This window comes from Lathamus discolor, chromosome 2, assembly GCF_037157495.1.
Source record: "Lathamus discolor isolate bLatDis1 chromosome 2, bLatDis1.hap1, whole genome shotgun sequence".
Taxonomy (NCBI): Eukaryota; Metazoa; Chordata; class Aves; order Psittaciformes; family Psittacidae; genus Lathamus; species Lathamus discolor.
Window position 1 is genome coordinate 41004220 of NC_088885.1, and position 25886 is coordinate 41030105.

At 37.6% G+C, this 25886-nt stretch overlaps 1 protein-coding gene across 1 annotated transcript in view; it reads right to left on the minus strand.

The window, feature by feature from the left end:
- Positions 1-2877: 2877 nt before the first annotated feature.
- The window catches only part of PIP4K2A (phosphatidylinositol-5-phosphate 4-kinase type 2 alpha), a 113067-nt gene continuing 90058 nt past the window's right edge, over positions 2878-25886 (minus strand). The window contains exons 5-10 of the mRNA XM_065666561.1: positions 24772-24918; positions 22122-22160; positions 12198-12311; positions 8728-8971; positions 7644-7747; positions 2878-5198 (exon numbers count right to left, since the gene is read on the minus strand). Of these exons, the coding sequence (XP_065522633.1) occupies positions 5118-5198; positions 7644-7747; positions 8728-8971; positions 12198-12311; positions 22122-22160; positions 24772-24918 (729 nt within the window). The 3' untranslated portion in view covers positions 2878-5117. The remainder of the gene's footprint in view (positions 5199-7643; positions 7748-8727; positions 8972-12197; positions 12312-22121; positions 22161-24771; positions 24919-25886) is intronic.

Consider the following 25886-nt stretch of genomic DNA (forward strand, 5'->3'; position numbering starts at 1 on the left):
CATTAGGAAAGCTAAGATCATGGTACTGTTTACTTTGGGAAAAGAGAAAAGCAGTATTTAACTGTAGTTATAGCAACAACTACAGCTAAGCAGTAGCTGTATGCTCATTTGAAACTGCATTCTGTTCAAGCAGCAATTATTACATTTGTTTTATTTGATGGTAAATAGATGGCTAGGAAATTCTCAAAACAGAAATGTGTAAACCCATTTATATAATGTAACTGACATTACATTACATCACGAAACACCATTTTACAGATGATCTAAAAAAATTAGGCACGACAAACCCAGGAATAGGTCATTCTGTCTGGCTTAAACCATTCTGATGGTTTTGTTAAATAAGGGACTATTCAATTTAATATGTGCAAAAGCTAATATTTACATTGTTCAGCATACAGAGGCAGGATCACATTGACAGCAACTGAAAGAGAACAAATTGTTCTCAGGGTCCACTGTAGATAAAACAAATATTAATGGGCTTAAACTGTAGTAATAGAGAGTCAGGTAAGGTGTTAGAAAAAGTCTTTCTAATGATACAGCTATGGGAGGCACGGGAAAAGGTAGTAGAGGAAAGTCATGGAACTACCCTCCCTGGAAAAGATTAACCCAACCCTGGCCAGCGTTTATCTAGTTGAACTGCTCTTGGACAAACTATCTCTTCAAGTCCTCTCCAGCCCTGTTTTCTAACCATTTTAGTAAGGCTATTGTTAGTGATTTTAATCTCACACAAATTGCCTTTGCCACTTGATGCTGTTCTCAAGCTCTTCCTCAATCACTTGCTCGTGTGCATTCCCTTGTTGTAGCATGACAGTAGCTATCTGATCAGTCTCATGCAGGAATAAAGCAGCATCCCTGTCCAAATTAGACTGAAGACAGCACACTGCTCTGTCTGTGCAGCCTCTGCCCTTCACTAACATATTCCAGGAACAATACCTGCTATAGAGAAATCAGGACAAAAAGGAGGAGATTAAACATATTTCTCCTTCAACCAGTCTCTATTTTTATTTTCCCCTTTAAATATATGAGATTTTGAAAGAAATCAAGTGGACACTACCAATAGAGCAGACAGTGGATAAAAGTGGGGTATGAGACCATCAGAAGTGATGATCCCACTCGATGCAGGGACTTGCTAACTGTATTACACTGGAAAAGAGGCAAGCATAAGGCAGGGAGCTGGAAATTCAGATGATACATTGAGGTTATGCAGTTTCCATAGAAAAAATACTGTCTGCAAGCATTTTTAATTCAAACATTTCTTTTGCTGCAGTCGTTGCAATAACAAACTAGTTGGATCTCCTACCTTGAATATCATCACTGCCTTCAGGAGCTCTTCAGGTGAGAGGCAGAGAAAACATTTTAGCAGAAAAAATACTCTTCTCCTATGCATTTTCATATACACACTTTTAGTAAAGGCAAGGTCCTTCAGTTGCCTGCTCATCAAACACAGTGTGCCCTGTAGCAAACTCCACAAAGGGAAATGGCAATCAGCCATTTGCTGAGAAGCTGGATAGGATGTCCACAGGCAGAAGTAGGGCCCAGTAAACCTTAGAGACGTCGCTATACAAGACAACTCTGAGTGTCTGCTAGAGAACAGTGTTGCAGGGGACTGCAGGAGTAATTCCACTAAAGCACTGCTTCAAAAGACAGGGCTGGCTTAAAACTTAAATGTAGCACACTTACTGGAAAGTTAAATCTGAGCATGTCCAGAAGTCTTAAGAAAAAGGAGAGGAAAGCCCAACTAAGTAACACTTCAGCTGTTGAAACTGTAGGAGCAGGAGAACTAGAGCAGGGTTTTAGATCTGGCACATTGTCCTTGTTTTGTATACTAGAAGCTTTCATTTTATGTTATGTTGTGAAGGAGGTAGTGTTGAGAAATGGCTACCAACAACCCATGTGCATCTGCATTATAAAAGCAGCACAAGACTTCAGCAGCCTGTTTTGAGGGCATGGCAGATGGTTTGAGTGGCATGCACAGAGAACTAGCCAGGGAGCTTGCTGTCCACTACGGCTTATGTGTCCAACTAACCTGAGCAGTGTTACTTGAGCACCACGTTCGTACTAAACCCTAAGCAGCTGGAGCAGCTGTGTGAAGGGCAAGCTTAAATTAATACTAGAGACATCATTAAGTGAGTAATTAAGGAGCTGGATCTCTTCCCTCCCTACCACTTCAGCTACTTTTAATAGAATAGCTCCTCAACCATCTTCCCTGTGGGGAATGCCTACTTCATCATTAACTGTCATGTGTATTTTACAGGTAAAAATATTGCTGGAAATATTGCCTTGCTACATCTGTGCAATAAACTGAGAGGAACTGAATAGAGACAAATGTATTAAGAAACTTAAAGTTAGTCAGAATAAAGACGGAAAGAGAGTTTTCTGCTATTTGCCCATGATGTGAGGCACAGGCTGTGTCATGTGCTGAAAGCCCTGACAATCAAAGCCTCGAAATTCTAGGACAGAAAGTCCTCCCCTCCTCCCCATTAATTATTCAGGCTTATTCCCAAATACTTTCTAAATAACTGGTTTAGTGTAAGATCATTTAGTGTAAGATCACACATTAGCAAAATTCTGCCAGTCCTTTTCTCAGTTGACTACTGTGGGCGATCTTCCTGTTTTTGTAGTAATACTAGGATTTAGTCCATAGAATCATCAATTACAAACCTCAGTATTTGCTCTGAGAGCACAGCCTAAACCCCAAAGGCTAACTGTTTCAAGCCAATTAAAGTTAAGCATGGAACAAGCAGGGTAAAATCTAATGAAAAAAGTCTCAAGTTTCTTCTCGTTTCTTCCTTTGCGATATAGGCTACACGTTCATTTTAGCACCCAAAATTAATCTGTAAGCGATCAAACCCACAGCTGAAAGACAAGAACAAAGGATTTACCTAGTGAGTCATCAAAGTGCTTTATTTTATAAAGCCTTGCTCATGTTTGGAGTGTAATCTAAGCACTAACATATACAATAATGAGTCTTCCTTGCCCTGTCCAAATAAACAGTTTATCAACAAGAATGAGTGACAGAACTGCTACACAGACAAAAAGAATGCTTTGCTGTAAATGTCTAAAATCGTCTAAAAATGTACACTGGTTGGCCGCAATTAAATATGTACTCAAGTATGTACTCCATATATGTACTCATTTTTACCTCAGGGTCTCCCTCTGGCCTCATACTTCACGAAGCCACAGCATGCTTCAGAAAACAAAATGTGGGTAAGAATGTGGACAACTGGGGTATAGAGGGAGAGGACAAAAAATATCAAGCCACAGTACCAACTTATTTAAATACATACAATACAAAAGTAAACACATACATTACAGTGCTGCGGACATCACTAAGTCAAATGTAACAAAAAATCCTGTAGGAAAGGTTGGGGAAAGAAGAAAAAGATTAGTAACCAGCAACAGGGACAGTACTGCCTTTGGCCACTGAAGAGAGTGTAACAGGTTGCTATTGTATAGGCTCCTCTGAAGTAAACCACTATGTACGTTATGCACAGTTGCAGGCTTAACAGCACTGACATTAGTTATGGAGAAGGCATGCTGGCACTCCTGATCTGAGTTATAAACCATGATGGGGAGGGTTTGACTTCTCTTACGTTGCCTACAAAATCTAACAATTTCAACCAAGAAATTTTAAAGGCACAGCTTTAGCACAGTGTATAAGTAGAGAGACTTTGAAGCATATGTAAAGTTGTCTCTTTCAAGCATGGAGTCTTTCAGGGAAAAATACAAGAAGAAAAGAAATACAATGTTGTTTAAAAATTTCAAACAAGTTAAATATGAACAGCACAATTTTAGGCAATGTACTATACAATCAAACTTGCGTAAATGGTAGGACAGGTCATTTTGATGCTAAAACACGACCTTGGGAAAAATCCCTCTGAAATATCCTTCCTCATTTTATTGTAAAAGAGTCTGTCACAGAGGTGAGACATTCACTTTAGTACACTACTGCACATTACACCTTGGAAGATGACAAACATTACTTCATTTGTACTGCAAAATAACTTTACATGTAAACTCAAAAGTCATATATTGTACACGGCTCTGAAATTCAGAAATATCCCTGCTTTCCTAATAATGTAAACAGTAAAATTCAGGGTTAATTTTTCGAGGGATAATCTATCATAAAATACCGCTGTTTCAACAGTACAACATAAGCATTTAAACTTCAAATTCCCAGTAAATTATCAAGGGAATGGAATTTCTATCGGTGTGCACATCTTTCAGGATTGGTGAAAGATGAAGCTACTATTGCCCAAAACTATGCGCTTCTTCAGATAAGCTTTTTCCCCCCCAACAACACTATTAGTTCCTGTATTGCAAGAATATAAAACAATTGAAAACTTCAGGTAACAAAGTGAAATAAGCAAAGTTTTCCCTTAACATAAGCTTACTGCAGCAAAAATGTACACATAGCATGAATTTTGTTAGCTCTTTGTAAGATAAGAGACGCTGGCTCCCCGATGTCCGAGAGGCTGAACTTCCTGATGCAATGTGCTGAAAAGAAGACAAAACCAGAAGAGAAAGGAAAAAACCAGGAAAAAGCCCAACTGCTAGGAACCAAATGGGAAAAGCCTCTGGCACCAAGGGCTGTTGCAGCTGCTTTTTTAAGGAGTGCCAGTGTGCAGGGTGTGACATTCGCAGTAAGGTTTTCATTATCATCATCATCGTTATCGTCATGAGGAATACTGCCATGTATCTCTTTAGTTCAAAAATAAACTGATCCACAGTTTACAATTTGATAGCAATATTGTAGAATTAACATGCATTTACTCTTCCCCACCCCCACCTCTTTGCTCATGTATTCCGTTTCAGCTGGTAGCATCAGAGTATGACTGTCACAGTGCACTCTGAGTAAGCTGTTCTATTTATTTAATTTATTTTAACTGTTTTTTTGCACACACACAACAGTCAGGAATAGCTAGAACTATGCTGGGAATATCAGGCAGCTGTTAAAGCAAGTACTCCACCCCACTTCAGTCATCTTTGCCAGCAGATGTAAACAAAGGGGTTGCTTTCTGCAAGATGAGCGCTTCTCTGAGTTCCTTCTCTTCCCTACACTTGTTGCCAATGCTGCTGTCCCCAGGTCTCGTGTCTGTCCTGTGTAACATGATAGGTTACGTCAAGATGTTGGCAATAAAGTCCAAGAAGCGCTTTGAATACTGTTCAGGATTAACTGTTGAAATTTCCGCACCAGCCTATACAGAGAATTGGGAGGGGAAAGAAGGAAGAACCAGTGTTTTACTTCATGTTTTGTTACTGACAGCATTACTTACTCAATACATTACATGTTCAGTCTCAGAATCAGATACTGGAAACACAAATTGTAATGGCCCTCAAGCATGATGTCATTTTAGGCTTCACATGAGTACAGTGTACTCACCACCATAAATGTAGGACTCTCACCTTCCATTTCTGAAACTTTTACTTCTCTTTTCTTTCATTGTACTTCAGTCTCCTATATAATTTCTACTGCATTCTTAACCATGCTACACACTGATTCATTAACAGATTCTAGTCTTTGCCTTCATATAAAGAAGACTAAATTAATCATACTCGGATCTGGTGTTTCAACATATGTGTAATGTATATTGCCATGTGAATACAAAATAACCTGGTTTGAAATATATGGCAACAATTAATAACATTTTTTCAACACATATGCATTTAAATCTGGAGTCACTAAATAAGCTGTACAGCTTCTATTTCAATGAAGTCATCAGACTTTCAGCCCAGAAAGCCAACTGTATCCTGGGCTGCATCAAAAGGAGCGTGACCAGCAGGTCAAAGGAGGTGATCGTGCCCCTCTACTCTGCTCTCGCGTGAACCCACTTGGAGTATTGTGTGCAGTTCTGGTGTCCTCAACAAAAAAAGGACATGGAACTGCTGGAACAAGTCCAGAGGAGGGCCACAAGGATGATCAGGGGACTGGAGCACCTCCCGTATGAAGACAGGCTGGGAAAGTTGGGGCTGTTCAGCGTGGAGAAGAGAAGGCTGCGTGGAGACCTCATAGCAGCCTTACAGTATCTGAAGGGGGCCTATAAGGACGGTGGGGAGGGTCTCTTCATCAGGGACTGTAGTGACAGGACAAGGGGTAATGGGTTAAAACTTAAACAGGGGAAGTTTAGACTGGATATAAGGAAGAAATTCTTTCCTGTTAGGGTGGTGAGGCACTGGAATAGGTTGCCCAAGGAAGTTGTGAATGCTCCATCCCTGGTAGTGTTCAAGGCCAGGTTGGACAAAGCCTTGGGTGAGATGTTTAGTGTGAGGTGTCCCTGCCCATGGCAGGGGTGTTGGAACTAGATGATCTTATCATAGAATCATAGAATAGTTAGGGTTGGAAAGGACCTCAAGATCATCTTAAGGTCCTTTCCAACCCTAACTGTTTTATGATTCTATGATCATTTAATTCATATTTTTATTCCAGTTTTTCAGAGCCACAGCCACATTTTAATTTGTATTTTTCCTGTTTTACAAAAGGAAAAAAAATGCATGCATGCAATTAATGAACGAACTTTGGTGTCAGATGGCTCAGGATGGAGACAGTGAAATAAACAAAATGGTTGTATGAAACCAACATTCTGTAATAAGTTCTAATCAGTCAGTTTTAATAATCATAGTGGTTATTCACAACATATTTCTAGCCAGAACTGTGAGCTTTTAGTCTGCCACATTCAAAGTTCATTAATAATTGCCAGATAATGTCTGTGTATGGTCTACACCAACTTTCAGCTGCTCTGAGAGCAGAGGGAATGATGAGTGTCTTTTTTAGAGACAAAACCCACCTTCTACAGGTCTGGGTAGGGTTTACTTCTGAGCATTCTGTATTGCACTCTACTGTAAACTAAAAATTCCTGAGCCCTTTGCTTAACAGACTTTTCCCCCAGTGCCCTGATCCTTTAAACAGACAAAGGAGGGATTTTAGCATCATGAATGATTATGCTCTTTTTTAACAGTTTATGAAATTTGAACTGTAAGTCACCAAAGGAGTGATAATGGTAGCTATAAATCACAATTGTGGAAGACTGGGCTACTTCACCATGGTTCTTTGGTGTCTACTGATACGCAGCCATTTCAGCCAAAATAAAGAAATTCATGGCAAACAGATGCCTTCACTGAATGGTCCGCAAGTATTTAATACGTACATTATGCTTAATTTTGCAAATTGGACTATGTTTTAAGAAGTCTTGTAAAGTGAGCCACATTATATGCTGAAGTACTAGCTTTCAACAGGCTGCACCCAATAACAAAATCATCACTAAGGTCCTGCATCTGAAATAAGATTCACAACAGCTTTCACAGTGCTGTACACAAATACAAGTGTCTGGTGAGCAGCTTTGTTTGCAAGAATAAGGTCTTTCTCACAAATTTAGGACAAAGTCCTAAAAAGGCATCTCACTAGAGTTCTGTACGGGTAAGAAAGCTGTGCGTACAGCTGAAAAGGGAGTTCCAGTCTTGGTATGTAACGTGCAGCAGTTACTCTGTACTTCTGTATTATATATTTAACTAGAAGAAAACTGAAAAAAAAAAGCCCCTATTTCCCTTTTCACTAACTTCCTGAACTGTGCTATATCAGTGCACTAAACAACAAAAATGCAGAAGTATAAATGGAATCAGAAGAAAAAAACAACCCAGGTACTTACCCCATGCTTTACCGTTTTCGCAGCATGGGCAGCTTTCTTTTTTGCATCATAGTGAGTAAGAATGTCAATAATGGCCATAAAGTATACTTCCTTCCTAGGTGCATCTGCGAATGGCAAGCACATGGCAGTAAGAATGACTTTTGAGACATCTTAATCATGAGTTCTTCTAACAAAGGTGACTTTATAAGGCTCAATCAGCAGCTAAGACAGGTTAATGTCAGTCAGAATCACAGATCCGTAAAGACCACTGGCTAAAGCTGTCCTTCACTGACTTTCAACTGCACTCATTTATAATGCAAAACTCCCCAAATGAGTGTAAAATAAACCACCAGCTTACAGAAATTATTGCTCACTGAAAGTAATGTGGATTTCATCTTCCTTCATGGAAAAACTATGAAGTTTGATATGAAATGTAATGCTTCTGTGTCAACAAACATGATCGTGTATATTTTTTATTAATAAAAACATACATTTATCCATGTAAATGCTTAAGGAAAAGAAAAAAAGAAGAGAGAGCTTTCCTGTCTTGAACAGCCACAAGCAACGAGTTATACTTAGTTTTACATATTAACACCAAATCTACTTTCAGGCTTCTCATGATGACTTTCTTAGCTGGAAAACAGAAATTTGGCATGAGAGCGGAAATTTTCAAAAAGCAACCAAAAAAGTGAAATCTAACATGGAATGCTGCTTTTCTAATTCTTTTTAAACTGTTTTCAGTGTTATCTGATCTGCTAGAAAAGAACAGTTATGGATGCTAGATTTCCTTGAAGTGATGAAAAAACCCACGAATTAACTGAGAAATGCTGTATGTGAATAGCTAAGCCAGTATACAGTTTGATAGTGTAGTAGGTGAATTATTTGACCGCATTCCCACACATCACAATATTTAGGAAATATGTTTGTAAAAATGCTGAGCATTATAGGTACCTTCTGCTTTCTGCTGACCCCTCAAAGCAACATATTTCCTCTTTTGTAGGATGAATCTGTATTTTGCAGTTTACCTTTATGTGGTCATGAAGACTTTAGGATTCTGGTGCAAGAATCAAAACATGTTAACGCAAAAATATTTATTACTGCTTACTTTCATGGGATTTTATTCCATAAACATCAATAGCTGGGTCAAATTCCCCTGGAGCCAAAGGCAATGAGCTGTTCAGTGTGTTTCCTGGACTGTCTGGAGGGGTTCCAATGGGGTGGGTCCCATCGCTTTCACCTTCCTCTTCTCCATCATTCTCTTCACATTCTACTTCTTCCTGTTCAGCTCTTTCAACATCATGAATTCCAACCAGCAAGCTGTAGTCCATGAGTTTTAACTGAGCAAGGAACTAGAAAGTGATAAGCAATTTATCAATATCACTGAAAAATCTAAGCTCCACTTATGAACAGGAGAAGTTACACAAAGATGTCGTAAGTCAAAAAAACCAGGCACTTTTAAGGAAAAGCAAAAGGGAGGATTAAGTGATACAGCTATCAGAGAGATACTTGAATTTGTTAAGATGTAGTAATACCACACAGGTCACTTGCAATTTATATTCCAAAAGAGATGTAGCCCACTCCCTCAAAATCTTCAGGGAAAAAAAATCACTTTTCCTGTAGTGAGGACTAACGCCTGTGCGAGCCGATGACTACCATGGCCTGTTTAATGTTTACCTTCAGGCATCTTGTCACCGTGCAACTTCCAGATCAGTGTCTTTGCCATCAGGTGAGTGGCATGCTACAACCTGGCGCTAAATCTGCCCCCTCATTTCCTTCTAAGCCTTACTGAAGAATTGTGAAAGAGTGTTCAAATATTCTTGCAGTGGAAAGTAGTGAAGTTTTATGCCACGAAGATGTGAAATGATGATACATTGTCTTCACTTACAATTTAAGGCTCACAATTTAAATCATGCAAGCAAAACATGAATATGAATGAAAGGGTGGTTTTGAATCAAGGTTGAGGATGGGAGTTCTTAGAAAACTGAAAGATGAATACACTTCATGTTTAGACAAGTGTTACTTTAGTTGATGGGAACAGGGTAATGCAGAAAGCTAAGAAAGAAGGAAGAAAATAAGGAAGGTATAAAAGCATGAAGATGGATAAACAGTTCAAGGGGGTGAGAGGTAAGAAGAGCAAAGCTGTGCTGCAGCCTAAAAGCAATACTGTGATTTTAAACTTGTGGAGCCCTTACTTACGGTATGCAGAGAAAGAGGCTGAAAATACAAATAATTTCAATTTTGAGAAACTCTCAATGGATATAAAAAGGAAGTTAGTTACAGCAGACCAGAGAAAGGAATCAAGCTAGACTTTGGAATAGTGATGGTGATGAAAGAGATCACCATAAAATACTAAGAAATGAAAAACTACAGTTTGTCAAAATCCTGATTCTGAGAAAAGGAATCAGAGATAACAAAGTGACTACAAAGTCAAGTGCCAGAAGGAATACTGTGAGATTGAGAAGAGGTTTTAAGAAGAAAGAAGAAATTGGTTTCTAATAATTTCAATGTAATAAATCAGAAGACTCTTCACAAGATTAGAAGAGATCCAAGTTTGAAGAGATGATGTACAACGATATACACAAGAAGAACAGATGACAAAGGCGATGGAGTGGAAGGACTCCAGGCGCATCATTAGGTACTTGATAAATACCAAGAGAGACAGGAGAAAAAATCTACCCATAATCATACAAAAAAACCACTGAAGAGAACAGACTCTTGGGAAAAAGAGTGAACTACAGATTAGAAGAGAATGGCTCTTCTGTTGACAGAAAAAAAGACTTGGGGAGATCAGCACAAGGAAAAGGTCATCTGATTTAAAATGGAAAAAGTCCCCTTAATATGCTTTTTCTCAGGGTATTTTCAGTGGAATGAGGAGGCACGAAAAGAGATGAGGACATCAAACCAGCAGTAATAGATATTTGTTTGTTTGAACACAAGGAAGGGGACATAAAACTCACTTATCAGAGAAATACAGAAACAAACTTAATGACAAACAAGAACTAATATAAGGTCATATGATTTGGCATACTACTGCCTAATATGCTTAACCATAAATACTGTGTGATAAGATAATCACGTGCTAAGTGCTGTGCATTTCATTGTAGTGAAATGCGCTGGGTATACTATCAGTTACCTAACAAGGGCAGAAGAAGCAATAAAAGAAACACAAGGTTAAAGAACAGCTTGCTATTGTTAAAATCAAGTGCCAGATCCATTCACAATAGTGGTTTACATGGATATTTAACAATGCTGTATAAATTTCAAGCCCATAAAAAGACAGCCTCTCAGGACATGATCCAGAGTCTGCCATTATATTCACAACCCAGTAAATGATGAAGATCAGACACACTTTCCGGGGTAATAAAGTTATCTTCCACATGCCTTGCACATACTTAAAATATTGTCTGCAACCTGCTTACCATAAAAGCATTATTCAGCAACAGCAGTACATGTTAAAAGAACACAAAACTTTAACCCAAATGAACTTGTCTCTAGAGCTGTCACATCGGTAGAGCAGTTTTCCAGAATAGTATTTTAAATATAAAATAAACACACATTGATATTTCACAAAATATTTATGTTTTAATAATTATCATCACCATACATTTCTCATTGTCTCTATCATGGGAAACTAGATTTCCTTAGAAGCAAATTATTGGTTAGAGTCACGGTACTTTTTTTGTGCAATTAGTGAGATGCAGATCTGAAGAACCATGCAAGTAAATTCACAGAGCCATTTTGATATTGATAGCTGAAAGGCTCATCAAGTCACAGACACATTCTGGTCTCTTCCAAAAAAAACCCCACCAGATTTTAGGCTTTGGGTATAAGGGCTGCAAAATATTTTGTTTATTGACAGCATTTTCAGTGATAGTATTTTCAGTGATGGGAATTTCAAGCTGTGTGAACTAGTTAGCCCAATATTTATTTTCATTTGCTGCACTAACGAAAATATTAATTTCTTAATATTAAGAAAATATTAAATTAATATATTAAAACTTTTTTATTAAGTATTGATTATATTCAGCCTGTTACAAATTTATATGAAAGACTACACTAAAACAATGATTCCAACTGCTATATACAAATTACTGAAGCACTATACTCTTACGATACTAAAGATGACTTAAAACTGATCAGTAATATGAAACAAATAGAACATGTAAGGCTGTGAGTGGGGATGCTACATCTTCTATCCTGGACTACAGTCCAAATGCAGCCTCAGCTCTGCTGCACCTCCACCTGTAAAACACAACTAACAATACTCACCTATTTCTTGGGGGCATTTAGAAGTATTAGGCTTGTAAAGCACTTAAGTACTAAGTAGCACCATCATTTTAACATCACATCATCAAGGCAGGAACAATGGCAACCAGCTATGGCAGCAAGCCATTTATCACACCAGCAAAAGCAGTGATCAACTCCTGAAAGTTTAAATTGTGTTTCATTTAAAACAGTCAGTGCTTACAGTTTCATAAACAAGTTTTTATTAATGAAATACAGGGACGATTTCCTGGGATATCTGTCATCTGCCACACATTTTAGTCACGTGTAACTGAACTGGCAGATTCTTACCTCAACATCCTTTTTGAGTTTCTCAAGGAACATCTTTTTGTTATTCTCATCAATATGAATCTTCTGGCCATCGTTGATGAAATCATTGTCTTTGAACGTCGGTAGCTCTTTGGCCTAAAATAAACCAAAACTCCTATGAGAGCAGAATCACAAAGAGGAGCACAGTAAAGCTGCAGGCCCACTGTGGCACCTCTGGAGCTCCCCTGAGCAGGACAGGGTACCACTGAGCCACATCTCTGGGGAAAGCAGAGGCACACAGCTCCCCATGCTGCAACCACAGAGCCCTTTTCTTAGTTTATCCCTCCTGTAAATGGCCTAGAAGGTAGTTTACTGGGCACGCAGGAAATATAGCCAAGACCAAATCTCCAACTCAGTACTTGATTTGCATCAAACCTTGATTTGCACTGAATTTCTTCCAAGATGTCATTTGTCAAAGTGACAATAAGTGAAGCTGAAACACAGTCTACACCTCATAGCAAAGTGCTTGCATCAGATCTTACATGTGAAATCAGACTGGATTACATTTTACATAGCTACTGTGAATGTTAAAAGTGTGTAATACCAAATAATTATTTGAAAGCATTGAGTGAACATGAGTTATGAAATGCTGCCTAAAAGGGGCAAATGCCAGAGAAAACCACTGCCTTTCAAATACGTAATTAAATATTCTTGATGTTGAAGCATTAGTTGATTAGCTTCATCTTTTAACTCTCCCATTAAGTGACCTGCAACAGCATTAAAGAAAAGCCAGATAGAGTAACCGCAAGATTCAGTATTAAGACCTCTCAAATGGGCTCTGTTTTCAAAGGGCAGTGGCTGGAAGCTTACTTAAAAAAACCCAGCAAGTCAACAAACAAAAGAGCAGTTCCTTCAGGGTATTTGGTCAAGTAAACCAGAAGTAATAGTAGCTTCTGCAATCAGAGCCTTTAAAAAATTGGCCTATTAAGAGCAATGAACAGCCTTTCTCCCCGCCCCCTGCCCTTAATCAATAGTAGGGAAGAGCAGGTTTTCTTTACAAAGAAAACGTTGCAGAACAACCAAGTGCTGCAACCCTCAATGACCATGAACTGATGTATTTTGAATGAAATAATTTCCTCTTAATCTGAAAGTTTTTATGGTAGGAACAAAAAGCAGCTAACATCAGCCTACTGGAATGTCCCACATCAGTTTAACTAGTCACACATAGCTTATAACCATACTGGAAATGGTATTTTTTGCAAAGCTTGTTTTCTTCTTATAACACAGTAAACAGACTAATCTCAGAGGTTCTTTGCTCTGCTCCAAAACGTACGTATTGGAAAGCACAGCATTTAAATGTGAGCCTCACAGCAGACCCTGATATGCCCTCACAGATCTTCACAGTGGCCAAAAGTTCTTTTTGCTGTTAGGCTGTGAACAGAATTAGCTGAAATACTCAGTTCCCTAATCAGATTTATTTTTTGGACCTGGAATTTGTGAATTGTTCAAGATCCCACTGCTTTTGTTCAGAAAAATGACCCTTTTCTTCCAATAACCGCTGCTCAAAACCACTTAAACCATTAGTAACATGTTAATAGTTATGAATACATGTTAAATCCATTGCATCCTGACACGTACGAACTCTGGAAAAAAAAAAGCAAGGTCCTAGACTGGACCTATTTTTAGGTTATTACTGAATAATTACTGGGCTGCATCTAGAAAATTCTGATATACTAAATTATCCCGTAATAGCGATCCTCTATTTTAATTTAAAGGAAAAAAACCCCAAGTAGCTGAGATGGAGCTATAACCATTCACCCATCCCAGAATCCTTTCAGAAAGTATTCACCCTACAGTACTTTGCCACTTCACTTACAGACAATACTAGAAACTTCTTGAAGCGATGATGAACTGTTTACTACAGCACAGTGTGCATCGATTTTCTTTCTGGCCTGCTCGGTAAGTGGTTTAGGGTGAAAATGAGTATGGGAAACATCAGATAAGCATTCCAGACTAACAGCTGTGGAGATCATACCACAGAACTGAGCAAACTGTCCCATAGACATAGGCTAATTCTGCAGAGGCGGGACTGTGGATCCAGGGATGTTGCCAACACTAGAGGATGGAATCCAGTGTGTGGGATGCTTAAGGATGGAGAAGAGATTTGGATGAATTAATTTAAGATGAAACAATAATGAATGCAGGAATGCAGGAAAAGAATGCAGGAAACCAAGCTCCCTTCATTTCTAGCCCAAAGTCACAAACCCCTCCAAAACCTCAGATTATCTTTCCACCTAGTATATCCAAGTTATTTATTAAACTAGGCAGAGTATTTTTAACAAATACATTAACGCTGAACACCCCCCCCCCCCCCCCCCCATATTAATGCTGTTTAAAGCTGAAGGGCAAGTAAAGAGGAAGGATGTACTTGTGGTTAAGATGCTGAGATGCAGGCTCATCTCTAGGCTCTGCCACTGACTTCCTGCACAGCAGGACATCAGCCAGTCAGACCTGGTGGGTGGTGGGAGGGGGGAGCATGCTTCTCCACTGAAGACAGTCCTAGCTTTAGTAAAAATAAACATAAATGACAAGCAATGTCTTTTTTTTGGACAATGCTAGAGCTAGTAAGGCAATTGTGCCATACTCCACGTTAACCTTGTTTCTAATCTATTTTTAATAGCAGTGAGCTAGCAAAGCTGACACAGCTGCATTTCTTGTCTGCCATCACAAGACCGAAGGGGTAGTCCCAACGGCATTCAGGGCAGTGAATCAGCTCTCCCCAAAAGCCACTCTTCACTGCCTCATGTGCGTGTTCCCCCTGTCCTCAATAATCCCTCTGTGAACTTTTATCTGAGGTCATTTTTCTTCACCCAAATGCTCATAGCTGCAAAGACTTGGCAAGAACAGAGCTCTATAAATTAAAAGCTAGAATCAAGGAGGTATGGTAAGAAAAAGTAAAAAGTAAAAGCAGCGGGCCCCATGCGAGAAAATGAAGCTAAAAAGCTATGTGCCAGTAGCAGCCCTCACCACATCATTCGTATGATGCTTCCCAGCCTGTTCTCTTCCCTTTTACTAGGTATTATTAGACAAAGCTGTTTTTTTCTGATGTGCTAGGCGATACCGTTCTCCCTATTTATTTAAAGCTGTAGAATATGAGAAGCCCCAGGAGACTGTTGCAGTCCCAAATATTGCTAACAAGAGCCAGCACTAGTAGTGATTCTAGTAGTACTTTAACAGAAATTCATGTCTTCAAATTGATTTGTGAATTTAGGAATTAAAAACTATGAAATATGCAGCTAGGAGGGGCTCTCATAGTTATTTAAAATTAATAATATATGTATTCATGTTGAAAAATCCTAAGATGCACATTTTCTTCTTATGCACTGAAATGAATAAATACCAACAAAACCCCATCGTGGCAGTTTAAAACACTGTCTGAATGAAAAAAATTGAGACTTTGCTTTAATGAAATAATTGATGCGGTTAATTTTTAATGAAGTCTCAAATATTTCCAATGAAGCAAAATCCTTGTTGGAAAAAGATTCTCCTAGAATGTAATTCATTATAAGGAACATATCAGTATCATTAAAGAACTAAATATTTTAAGAGCCGCGCAGGAGATGAACATCTAACTACTTCCACTAAATTAATAATACATTTTCTTTCTGAACCATCTCCCCACCGTTTTTAATCTCCTTACAGATGCAAGAAAGGCACAATAGATTTTACAAATATAAAGTATTTAGTTATTAAAAAAGCACGTTATTATTGCGCACTTCAGGTTTGTGTTCCAAAGTTTGCCATGGTCACAGAGAATTTTAACGGCAGGAAGATTTCACTACCTTTGAAAAGGGCGAAAAGCAATAAAGATTTCTTTGACTAAGATGATAGAACGTGTAAAGCCTGGTTGAAAAACTAAAATTATGATTAAACAGCTCACTCACATTGTTCCTTTTGGGGAAAAGGAATCTCAAAAAGTAAGAACCAGGTGAAGTTTTATTTCTATATGAACAAGGAAATAGTTCTCGCAGATTTCTTAGTGCACCTCAATTCAGCAGCCTATCCTAATGTGCTGAAGGAATATTAGCCTTTTTTTTCTTTTTCCAAAGGGATTTTTGTGCATCATAACTAAAAATAATGATCATGGCCAACACTAATGTTGACATTCTGGAAGAAGCTTGCTAAACCAGCTATAGGGCAGTTACATTTTAGAGTAAGTCTTGGACTGAAAAAGGAAAAGACTAATTGTCTTCACAACCTGGCAGTGATTTCTCACCTAACAAAGGCAAAGATCAGGCTGTAGGAAAAACCTTGCATAGCAGTCTTATTGTTTGTTTGGAACTAGGTACGAGTCACATTATTCACACACCTAATCATGGCAAAATGTGGCTTACAGTTTCTAGCTTTTGAAAAGAGTATAAAACATCTGCCAAGAGTGAAGTTCCACACCTCAGGCTTCTTTCCACAAGCAAACGGCTCCCATAATTATAAGGAAAAAATAAAAGGTGTACGTTAGATCACCTTTAGTCTGACTGGGCTCATGGGCATATATGGGAGGCAGCATTGTTTTAAAAAGGCATATAATGCTAAATACAGTTTGCAGTATTTTGGCACAGGTGGTTTTGAACTGAATCAAAAGCCTGCAGTGACTAGATCCACAGGATGGAAGACTAACTGGAGCTTTGTCTGGAAGGCTGAAGACTGCAGCTTCTTCTCCCCAGCCGTTAAGAAAGCTGGGTCCAAACCTTTGTTGTACAGTTTCTCTTGTTCTAGACAGGGGTTTCTAACAAGTAAGGGCCTGCAGCTCCACTTGGCATCACAAGACTGTAAATGGCAATAGAGCTGTAACCCCAAAATGGGGTTTGAGGGAACACTGGAATGGTTTTAGCCAGTGGAACAGCCATTTTTGTAGGACAAAAAAAAGTTGTGCAGGACCTTGTAGACGGATTAGGAATTCAAGCATGTACCAAAATAGTAACTATAGTTACTATACATCTTTTCAATGCTCAGGGAAGTGCATCCTGAGTTAATGCCTTCCTGCTGCAAAATGAGCATGTGACATATAAAATTCAAGACAAAGTTCCCCATCTCTTCTAAAAAAAATTCTCTTAACATATGGAAAATTGATTTTCAAACACCCCCCCCTCAAAACCAAACAGCCCCCCCCTTCCAACCAACCCTCCACTCCCCCCCCCCCCCCCCAAAGGCAAACTAGTGATTTGTTTTGAAAAATAATAATGGGATTGGTGTCAAGTGAGGGCTGAAATAAGAATCTTAACTCTGAATGTCTGTTCCTATCTTTGTGATGTACTGTACTGTGATGTTTTGAAAGTTACAATCTCTGTATATGCAACCAAGATTTAATTTCACAAAGAAACCTAAGACACGTTTCATATGCCTGCTGTGTGAGATCAGCACATGAGGCGGGCTGAAATTACTAAAAGTAAAGAAAATGCTGCTCTGAAATTAGCAGTTTGGAAACAGCAGGAAACAAATAGCTCAGATTTTGGGACGATTCGTTACCTTGAGTGAAATTTTAACTATTGACATCAAAAGAAAAAAACTAGTTAAAGACTGAATAATCTTATTGCTATGCTCTTATTCTAAAATCTTTCTTTCTTTAGTCACAACTATCCTCTCAGAAATCAGTTAATTACTACACGTTGCATTATGTGAAGCAGAAAGTAAAGGTAAGAAGTGATTTATTACATACAGCAGCACCTTCAGATCTGATTCTCGGAGTAAGTTATCCTAAGTGTAACATAGCATCAACGATGACAATCTCTCCAAAAATTAACTTGAATAGAAACTTCTTTGTTCAAATGTATTTACTGTAATTTTTCTGTATTTAAACTTATTTATGAAATGACAATTACCACAGAGGGGGCAACACAACCAGTTCTAGATTCATTTAAAAACATGTAATAATATCTGAAATTGTTCAAAGATGAAATATGGTGGTCTTTAGTTCAGTTAGGTTTCAGTTTTCTTCAAATTTCCTTCCAAACTGCTCACTCACAAGCAACATGCTTAAGTTCTTTGTAAGTACAAGTAGACTCAGCTGTAACTGCTAATTTGATGTTGTCCTGCAAAGTATAGCGTAATTGTGAGCAGGCAGACCACCAGGGGAGTTCTGCATTATCCTGCTTTCACTTAAGAGGGCAAAATTGTCCAAGGAATGAATAGAAAATGCCCACTATTAAAATAATAAAAATAAAGAAACTAAAGAGAACTAAAGAAAGAAAGAAAAAAAAAGAGCAGCTGTCAGAATTTGACAACTGTTGAAACACACTGTTCTTTTAAAATTCAAGACATCTGTAAGCGCATGTTATGATACTTGTTGCCAAGAAAGTGATGCCTTTATTACTAAAAATATCACTTAAAATGTGAATGAGAGGAGTTGTGTGTTAAGGTGAAATCTAAGGGATGGAGATTCCATCCACACTGACTATCACAAAAGATTGAAATGAGAGTTTCAGACTTCCTTATCAATATGTTAGGATATTAAACAGCTGAAGACAGTCAAACAGGAAATAAACTGAAAACAGGACAAAAAAGTAACATTCTCAAAGTCATTCCAGCCAGCTTTTCTTCCTAAAAACCTGATCTTTAAAAAACCTCTTTGAATGCTAACACCTATTTTACACGCAAAACTAAAGCAGAAAAATATTTTTCTTGATTTCTTATTTTGCAATCCATTAAATCTTTCTGCATAATTGCTTCTTCTTTATTAACTGAGTAAATGACATAAGAGTAGTTTGACAGGAAAAAGAATCAATAATGTCATAATTTTAGTCAAGCTTGCCTTTTCAAAGTAATTTATCTAAAACCTGCAGTCTGCACTAGAATGTGACTGAAAGACTTGCTCTTCTGTTTTCTGACTTCTGCAGCTTTAAAAGAAGCTTACATATTATGCTTGATATTCTGAAAACCATTTGATTACTTGAACATTGGCATTTGAAATTAAATATGAATTACTTAAAAGCCTATTAAAATTTACCGCATTACCAGACATTTTAGCCATACATTTTAGCACCAAAAGCTTCCTGTCTTTCATTACTTTCCTGTTTTTCAGATGCGAATAGCAGTGGGTACATTTACTTGAGTGATTAAATAATGCCATTAATTGAAATCATATTATTATTAATGTAATTTCAGGGTAATATTAATGAATTGATGATTTAACTTGCCTCTGGCTAAAAAGTAGCTAATAAGTTACTACGGCAGCTAGTATTTGAGGTTGTCTGGTTTTGTTTAAGCACTCGGAGCAATTTCTTCTGACATAGGAGATGCCAAAGTATCGTTAGACCATTTCCTATAATGCCATCTTCCCTTCCCCTCCCCCAAAATCCTTTACTTTTGACTTTTCAAGCTGATTTTTTTCAGGCATTTTAACATCTTTAAGATTTCTGTGGGAATCTCCAGCCAGACAACAAACAAGAAGTCTGAAATAGCGACACCTACATAAGGAAAAATGGAAGTGAAAACAACATGCGATAGGACTCTCACTTGCGGGTTACAAATAACGGACCATTTACATACTTCCGTCAACACAGTCCTCAAGGTCCTGAAATTAGTGCCACATGTGCAGAGACATATCCCATGAGAGTTTCAAAACAAACTTTCCTTGTTGATTCATATAAATATATAACCCCCTTTTAAGCAAGCTTAAACTCTGTGCATTAAGAACACTTGAGTACTTCAGATGAGTAAACCACTGCAGTTCTAGTGACTGCTGCAGTTTTAGATCACAGTGACAACGAATGTTCCAAACACCCACAACACAAACATGGGGTAGCGTGTTCTTTTGACCCTTTCAAATCAAACAGCAGACTACAAAACTTCAGACAAAAACCATGTAATAAGCAAAATATTATTTTCCCCTTGCTTAAATCCCTAGCAGTCTGTCTTAAAGTGTTTGTAAAATGTGGTTCCCTCTATCAACTTAGAAGTCTACCCAATTAATTCCCTTTCTTAGAAATGTTTGTTCTGAGTGCTAGCTTGTGGCTTCTCTGCTGCACTGCATTAGCATTTGAGGGGAACAATGAGTAACAGAAGGCTGTTCTAACAGCCTCAGACCGTCTGCTTACAACAGCAATAAGTTTAGTGCAGTTCTGCCTCCAAGAAATCGAATTCTTTGAAAAGAAAATAACGTGTGAGACTTAAAATAGCAGAAGAAGAATTTGGGGGACTAGGGCTGTTTTTATATTTCTTTCACAGAAGTACTCAAAATAAAAGGGAGGGACTAGATGTGTTGAATTTGATAGGAATTTTTGTTATTTGCCTTACTGAAGTTATGGTTTCACATTACATTTAGAGAACTGTTGTACACAGTTATATACAACTACACAACTTTGCTATAAAAAAGTTCAACAGTAATTCTGCCAGGAACTTACATGAGAACAAAATCAAGGCATTGATCTTTCAACGTTCTCAGTCAATGAGTCTATAGTATGTGTGTACTATTATTAACCTATTTGTAATAGTATAAATGTATTATCATAACACATAGTCCTAAAAAGGCCCAAACCCACTGCACTAAATATCTGCAGAATATCAGCTCCTGTAGAGCGGAATATGAAGTATTTTTATGTTACTATCCCAAGCATTAATTTTGCAACCTGCATTAGTCCCATCCAAATAATTTGCCCTCTTAATTTCTATCGAATTATTTTAGTACTAACCAACAGAGGTTTTCAATGACATCAGGTATCGTTTACAAGACACTGAAGGGGTTAATCCCTCTGTTTTAAAAACTTTAAGAGTTGTGTTACTAAACAAGAACAAAACTAGACCACAAGAAAAGAATAGAGACCATTCAAGATGTGATCTTGAGGGCCCGGTACAGCAAAAGAGAGTTAATGCTGACTATTGTAACTGCAGTTGGCATTTGGGACATGGTAGTTGCCTAATGCTGGAAGAAAGTCATACCCCAGGACAAAGTGAAAAACCCGGCAGTTTTTCATGCAGCAATAACTGTACGGCTGACAGCTGCTGCATGTCCCTTACTCCTTAGTGCAGTTGTGTGGTATGTAGAAGACTAAGAGAGGCAGGCATGGTACGTCTAATGCTTAGGAGAAAAACAAATTATCTGGATGATATTTGGGGACAACGCAAAATGAAGTCTTTTAAGTGAACTGCTGAATGATCTTATGCTAATTCAGAAGGCAAGTGCTTGTAAAAATTAAGAAAGCAAGTGTCATGGGTTCCTAGACTTCACCCCAAATTTTAGATGACGGAGACTATGTTCCACCTTCAATTAGCTGCAGAATCTCCAGAAAAAACCTCTCCTGAAATGCCATCAGGTTATTTCAATGAAGCCTCAAAGAAATGTTCATTTTGAGAGCACTAAATTTTCCAAATGAATTGAAGTTGTAGATGGAGAAAAATAAAGTGATTAATTTCCTTTTAGAGCAAAGTTTCAGCTCATAATTTGACGGAGACTGCCTCTCATAGCTACATGTACATCTAAGCCTTTCAGTGGTTTGCTCATTTGTCTGAGCTTTACGTACCCAAAGGTTCTCAAAATTCAAGGTTTGGTTCATCTTTGCATTCACTTTAGAAGTGGTGTCAAGTCACATAATTCCAATAACTGACATGGAGTATCCATGTATCTTAATGTTAAAGAGCAAGAAAAAGAAGATGAAGAAGCAGGAGGGAAGAGAATAAGGTCCTGATGTTTTCCTACCACAGGGCAGGCCCTGAAGAAAGTTAAGAGAAGAGAAAAAAGGAAAAGGAGGAGGTAGAGGATTGGCTCACTTACCTCTGAAATCTCAACACCATTGCAAACCAATATTCAAAGGTCTGCAGAAAATAGAGGAAAGATAAAGGAGGGAATAAGGCAGAAATCAAGAGGGGAGAATATGACAGAAAACAAAGAAAACGGGCAGAACAGTACTGGTTATGTTTGTCCTGAGACTAGCTAGCAGGTTAGATAACTGAAAAAGAAACAGAAATGCACCATACCTTTTCTTTGTCACTGGCTTCTCGAGCCACAGTAGAGCCCTGAAACAGAAAAAATGGATCTAAAAATGTGCATATGTCAGAAACTAATTTGAAAATGTTACGATAACAGCTGAAAAAGTGGATGAACTGCATCCTTCTGAACTTGAGAGCTGATTTAAAGAAAGGTGATACAGTATGTAGAATGCTCAGGGCCACTGAACTGCTGCAATCATTTGAAGAAGATGTATCATGAGAGAAGAAAGATGGATTAAATCCTCAAGTGATCTACATCTATTGTCCTTCTGACTGCTGCAGCTTCTTACTCATGTCTCATTCTCATTTTGAGACTATCACCCTGGAAGTTCAGTTTGCTGGGTGGACTTCTGATATTTCTGTGCCAATTTAGCTGTATGGTCATGGAATAGCCTATTCTATATAACTATTTGGACATATGTAATACACATTTGAAAAGGATGTCACACAGTATAAACACACACAAATACTTAAAAGATCACAAACAAGAACAAAGCACCTCACAGCAACATGAAGTTAAAAGAAGAGATGAGACCAACTCAAATTCACAAGATTTACAGTGCTTGCCAAAGACATTTTGGATATGTAACTTTTTTTTTTTAAAGTTAAAATTGGTAGTTTTCTGAGTAAGCTGGAGGTGACAAAAAAAAAAAAAAAAAAAGGCTGTATATATTTCCTTGCAAATTTCTTGGAGCAGGACCACACCTTTAAGTACCCAGCATTTATCACATAGTAACACTGTAAGAAATAATAACAAGAAACATGATAATTGGACATTGAAAGATGGGTAAATTAACTCCATTGCTTGTTGGAAGGTGTAAAGAAATGCTGGAGTGGAGTCATAATAAAGAATGTGAGGATTCCCAACCACATCGCTTTATACGACGTTTTCCTCTGTTTGTGGAGAGAAACTTAGAAAACTTAGAAAGGATGGAGAAAAAAGATAATTGGGTTTGTCTTAGTTACTATGTATGGTCCAGCAAGCAGGGATTTCATTGCATTACACTGTTAACTGATAATAAAGCCTGGTAAAAATCTGACATTTTAATTTACTGATAGTACACCTTCTATACTGTATTCTGTACTCCAACAGATGCTTGAATGACTACTGGGCCTGAAAAAAGATCAGCTGAAAACCAAGCTGGAGGAAAAAAGTGGATCTACAATAGCAAAAAATTAGTGAGATTGACAAATTTGACACTGAAGTAATTTTAATAAAATGCCTCAGTGGCCAGAAAAATACCTTTGAAATCCTTTTTGTGATCTCTTTTTCTTAGTATCTACACAGGTGAAGACTTGTGCTACAAATGAGCTCTAAGCTGGTGTCAAAAAATATTCACGTACGAAAGGACTCTGAACCTACAATCGCAGATGCTGTGGTAATGGAAATCAAGAAAAAGTGTTTTTTATAATATATGCAGTGTCACTATAAATCTGCTCAGTGAAGGCTCTTTGAAGAATGATATGGTATTGATGTTAAATGTAAATTGAGAGAGAAGTTTATCTTTAAAGCAATTCTGTCCAGCTGGACAAACTGAATAGAGTACAAAAGCATTCAGAGAGGTAAATAAGAGCTGTTGACAACAATGCTAAGAACATCACTTACATTGCTTTCTGTTGTGCTTTTGTCCCTTTTTTACTGCATGATGATGCTCTACAACACATACAGTTCTCTCAAATTAAAAAAGTATCTTTCTCAGGTGAGCTCTGCTGCCAATAATGCTAAATATTAACCAGTCAATTGTTGACAATCTCAAAATCAGTTCTTAAAAATCATGTTCAGCCAACTACCTGACCAGTTGCTTGGTAGGTGCAAGGCAGATACTTGAGGGTAGCAAAGGATAGTGCAGTACGTAGCATTACAAATATTTTAATCTAGAATGCTAAATAACCATCTTAAAACAAGTTTGCAGATGCACTTACTAACTCAACACATAGAAATTCTATGTATTAGAAAGAATTAGGTTTCTAAGGGAAAACTTTATGGACAAAATAAAAACATAATCCCTCAGGTAGAAAGACCAAGACTATATTTTGGGCATGCGTTGTAAGCACTGTGCATTATCTACTGGCAAAATTACAATAAGCAGATAAATCTTCTGAAGCAAAACTAAAACACACCGTATGATAAAGGCAAGAGAAATCTTGTGGGTTATTTCTTTTTAAGAACCTCTTTTTTACTTGAATTATTTTTAAAATACAGGATAAAATATGAAGCTTTTGTACTGGTGATGTACTTTATTAGTAACATTTTGTTGGTTTAAATGATGATGGTATTTGGTTATTTTATAAAAGCCCTCTGCAGAATCAGCTGTGGCTTTTCATAATGTTGATAAAAACCTATAGGAAGCAGAATTATTATTCCACTTGCATGAAGGGTTTTACCTTTAACCTTTAGCTACATTTAACAAACATACCTGGTTAAAATGGTCCATTTAAACATGCACAGTACAAATATACTTGTATAATTTCTATAAAACTATCCTTCAATTTTTCTAGTAGATGCAGAAGTAAACCAGGCTCCTACATATAACAGTTTTAAGTCATTAAAATTCCAAGCAATATTCAAGCATCGGCATAATTATAGTAAAGATTTTCAGCTAGTTTGTCAGTTAATTCATCAGCAGTTATTTCTCACCTTTAAGTCATATTTTCTATAAACAGATAAACGATGGCTGAACACGTTTCTTGTAACAACCATATATACTTCAACTCCATCAACAGTAAGTCGGTACATGCCCAAAAACTGGGGAAGAAGTGTGTTCCCATGACACTCCACAATAAACTGCAGGAGCAAAAGAAAGAAAAAACACCCAAAACAGAAATGAGGAGGGATACAGATTATATATATATATTTATATGCATTCAAATACAAACCACCTAGAAACAACATTTACATTGAATATACATTTGTGTGGAAACAAACCTGAAAAAAATCATGCCAAAACAACCCCTTAATCAGGAGGTTATCCTCCTTTCAGTCCATGATTTAAAAATTAAAATCTTGAAGTGCTTAATTTATAACCCTTCATGTCTGTAGACAATCTTGTAGAAAGAGCAGGCTCCATTTGACAGACCTTTCCACTTTTCTGGTCCAAAAAGCACACTTAATGCAGATAACATTTGGTACTGATATAAAATACCCAAAGACATTTCTGAACATGATACTGCTGCATTTTGTACTATGTTGCCCCAGATTATATTTCATTTGTATGTTTCTCCATTCTCAATGTTTATTATGATGACCATTTATGGTGCTGTCACCAGCAAGGTTTATTATTTATTATCACCAACTTTCTGCTAGTTCCTATGGGATGGTTACATTTCAGGGTCAATGGAGTTGAGTGTGAAGTGCAAGATCCCTGCATTTGATTATTTACGTATCATTATGTTTCCTTAAAGTCACCATATTCCACTACAAATGGGCTATTAACCTTGAAAAGATTTGCCACCTGCACTCGAAACCTGTTTGCTTTTTTTTATCACTTGCTTTACAACTAATAGTTTGAATTCCTATTGGAAAGACCACTGGAGGAAGCAGAAAAAGTAGACTACATTGATGATGAAAACTATTGCAGAATGAATATTTATTCCCAGAATAAAAATGCCCATACTGTATTAATCCTAAAACCAGCTCTACCATATCCACTCATATTTCATGGAACCAAGGAGAAGTTAAGCCACAATGATGCAAACCAGAAAAGGACTCACCAGCTTTCTTCTTTCTGTTATTACCAAGTCTCAAACAGAGGA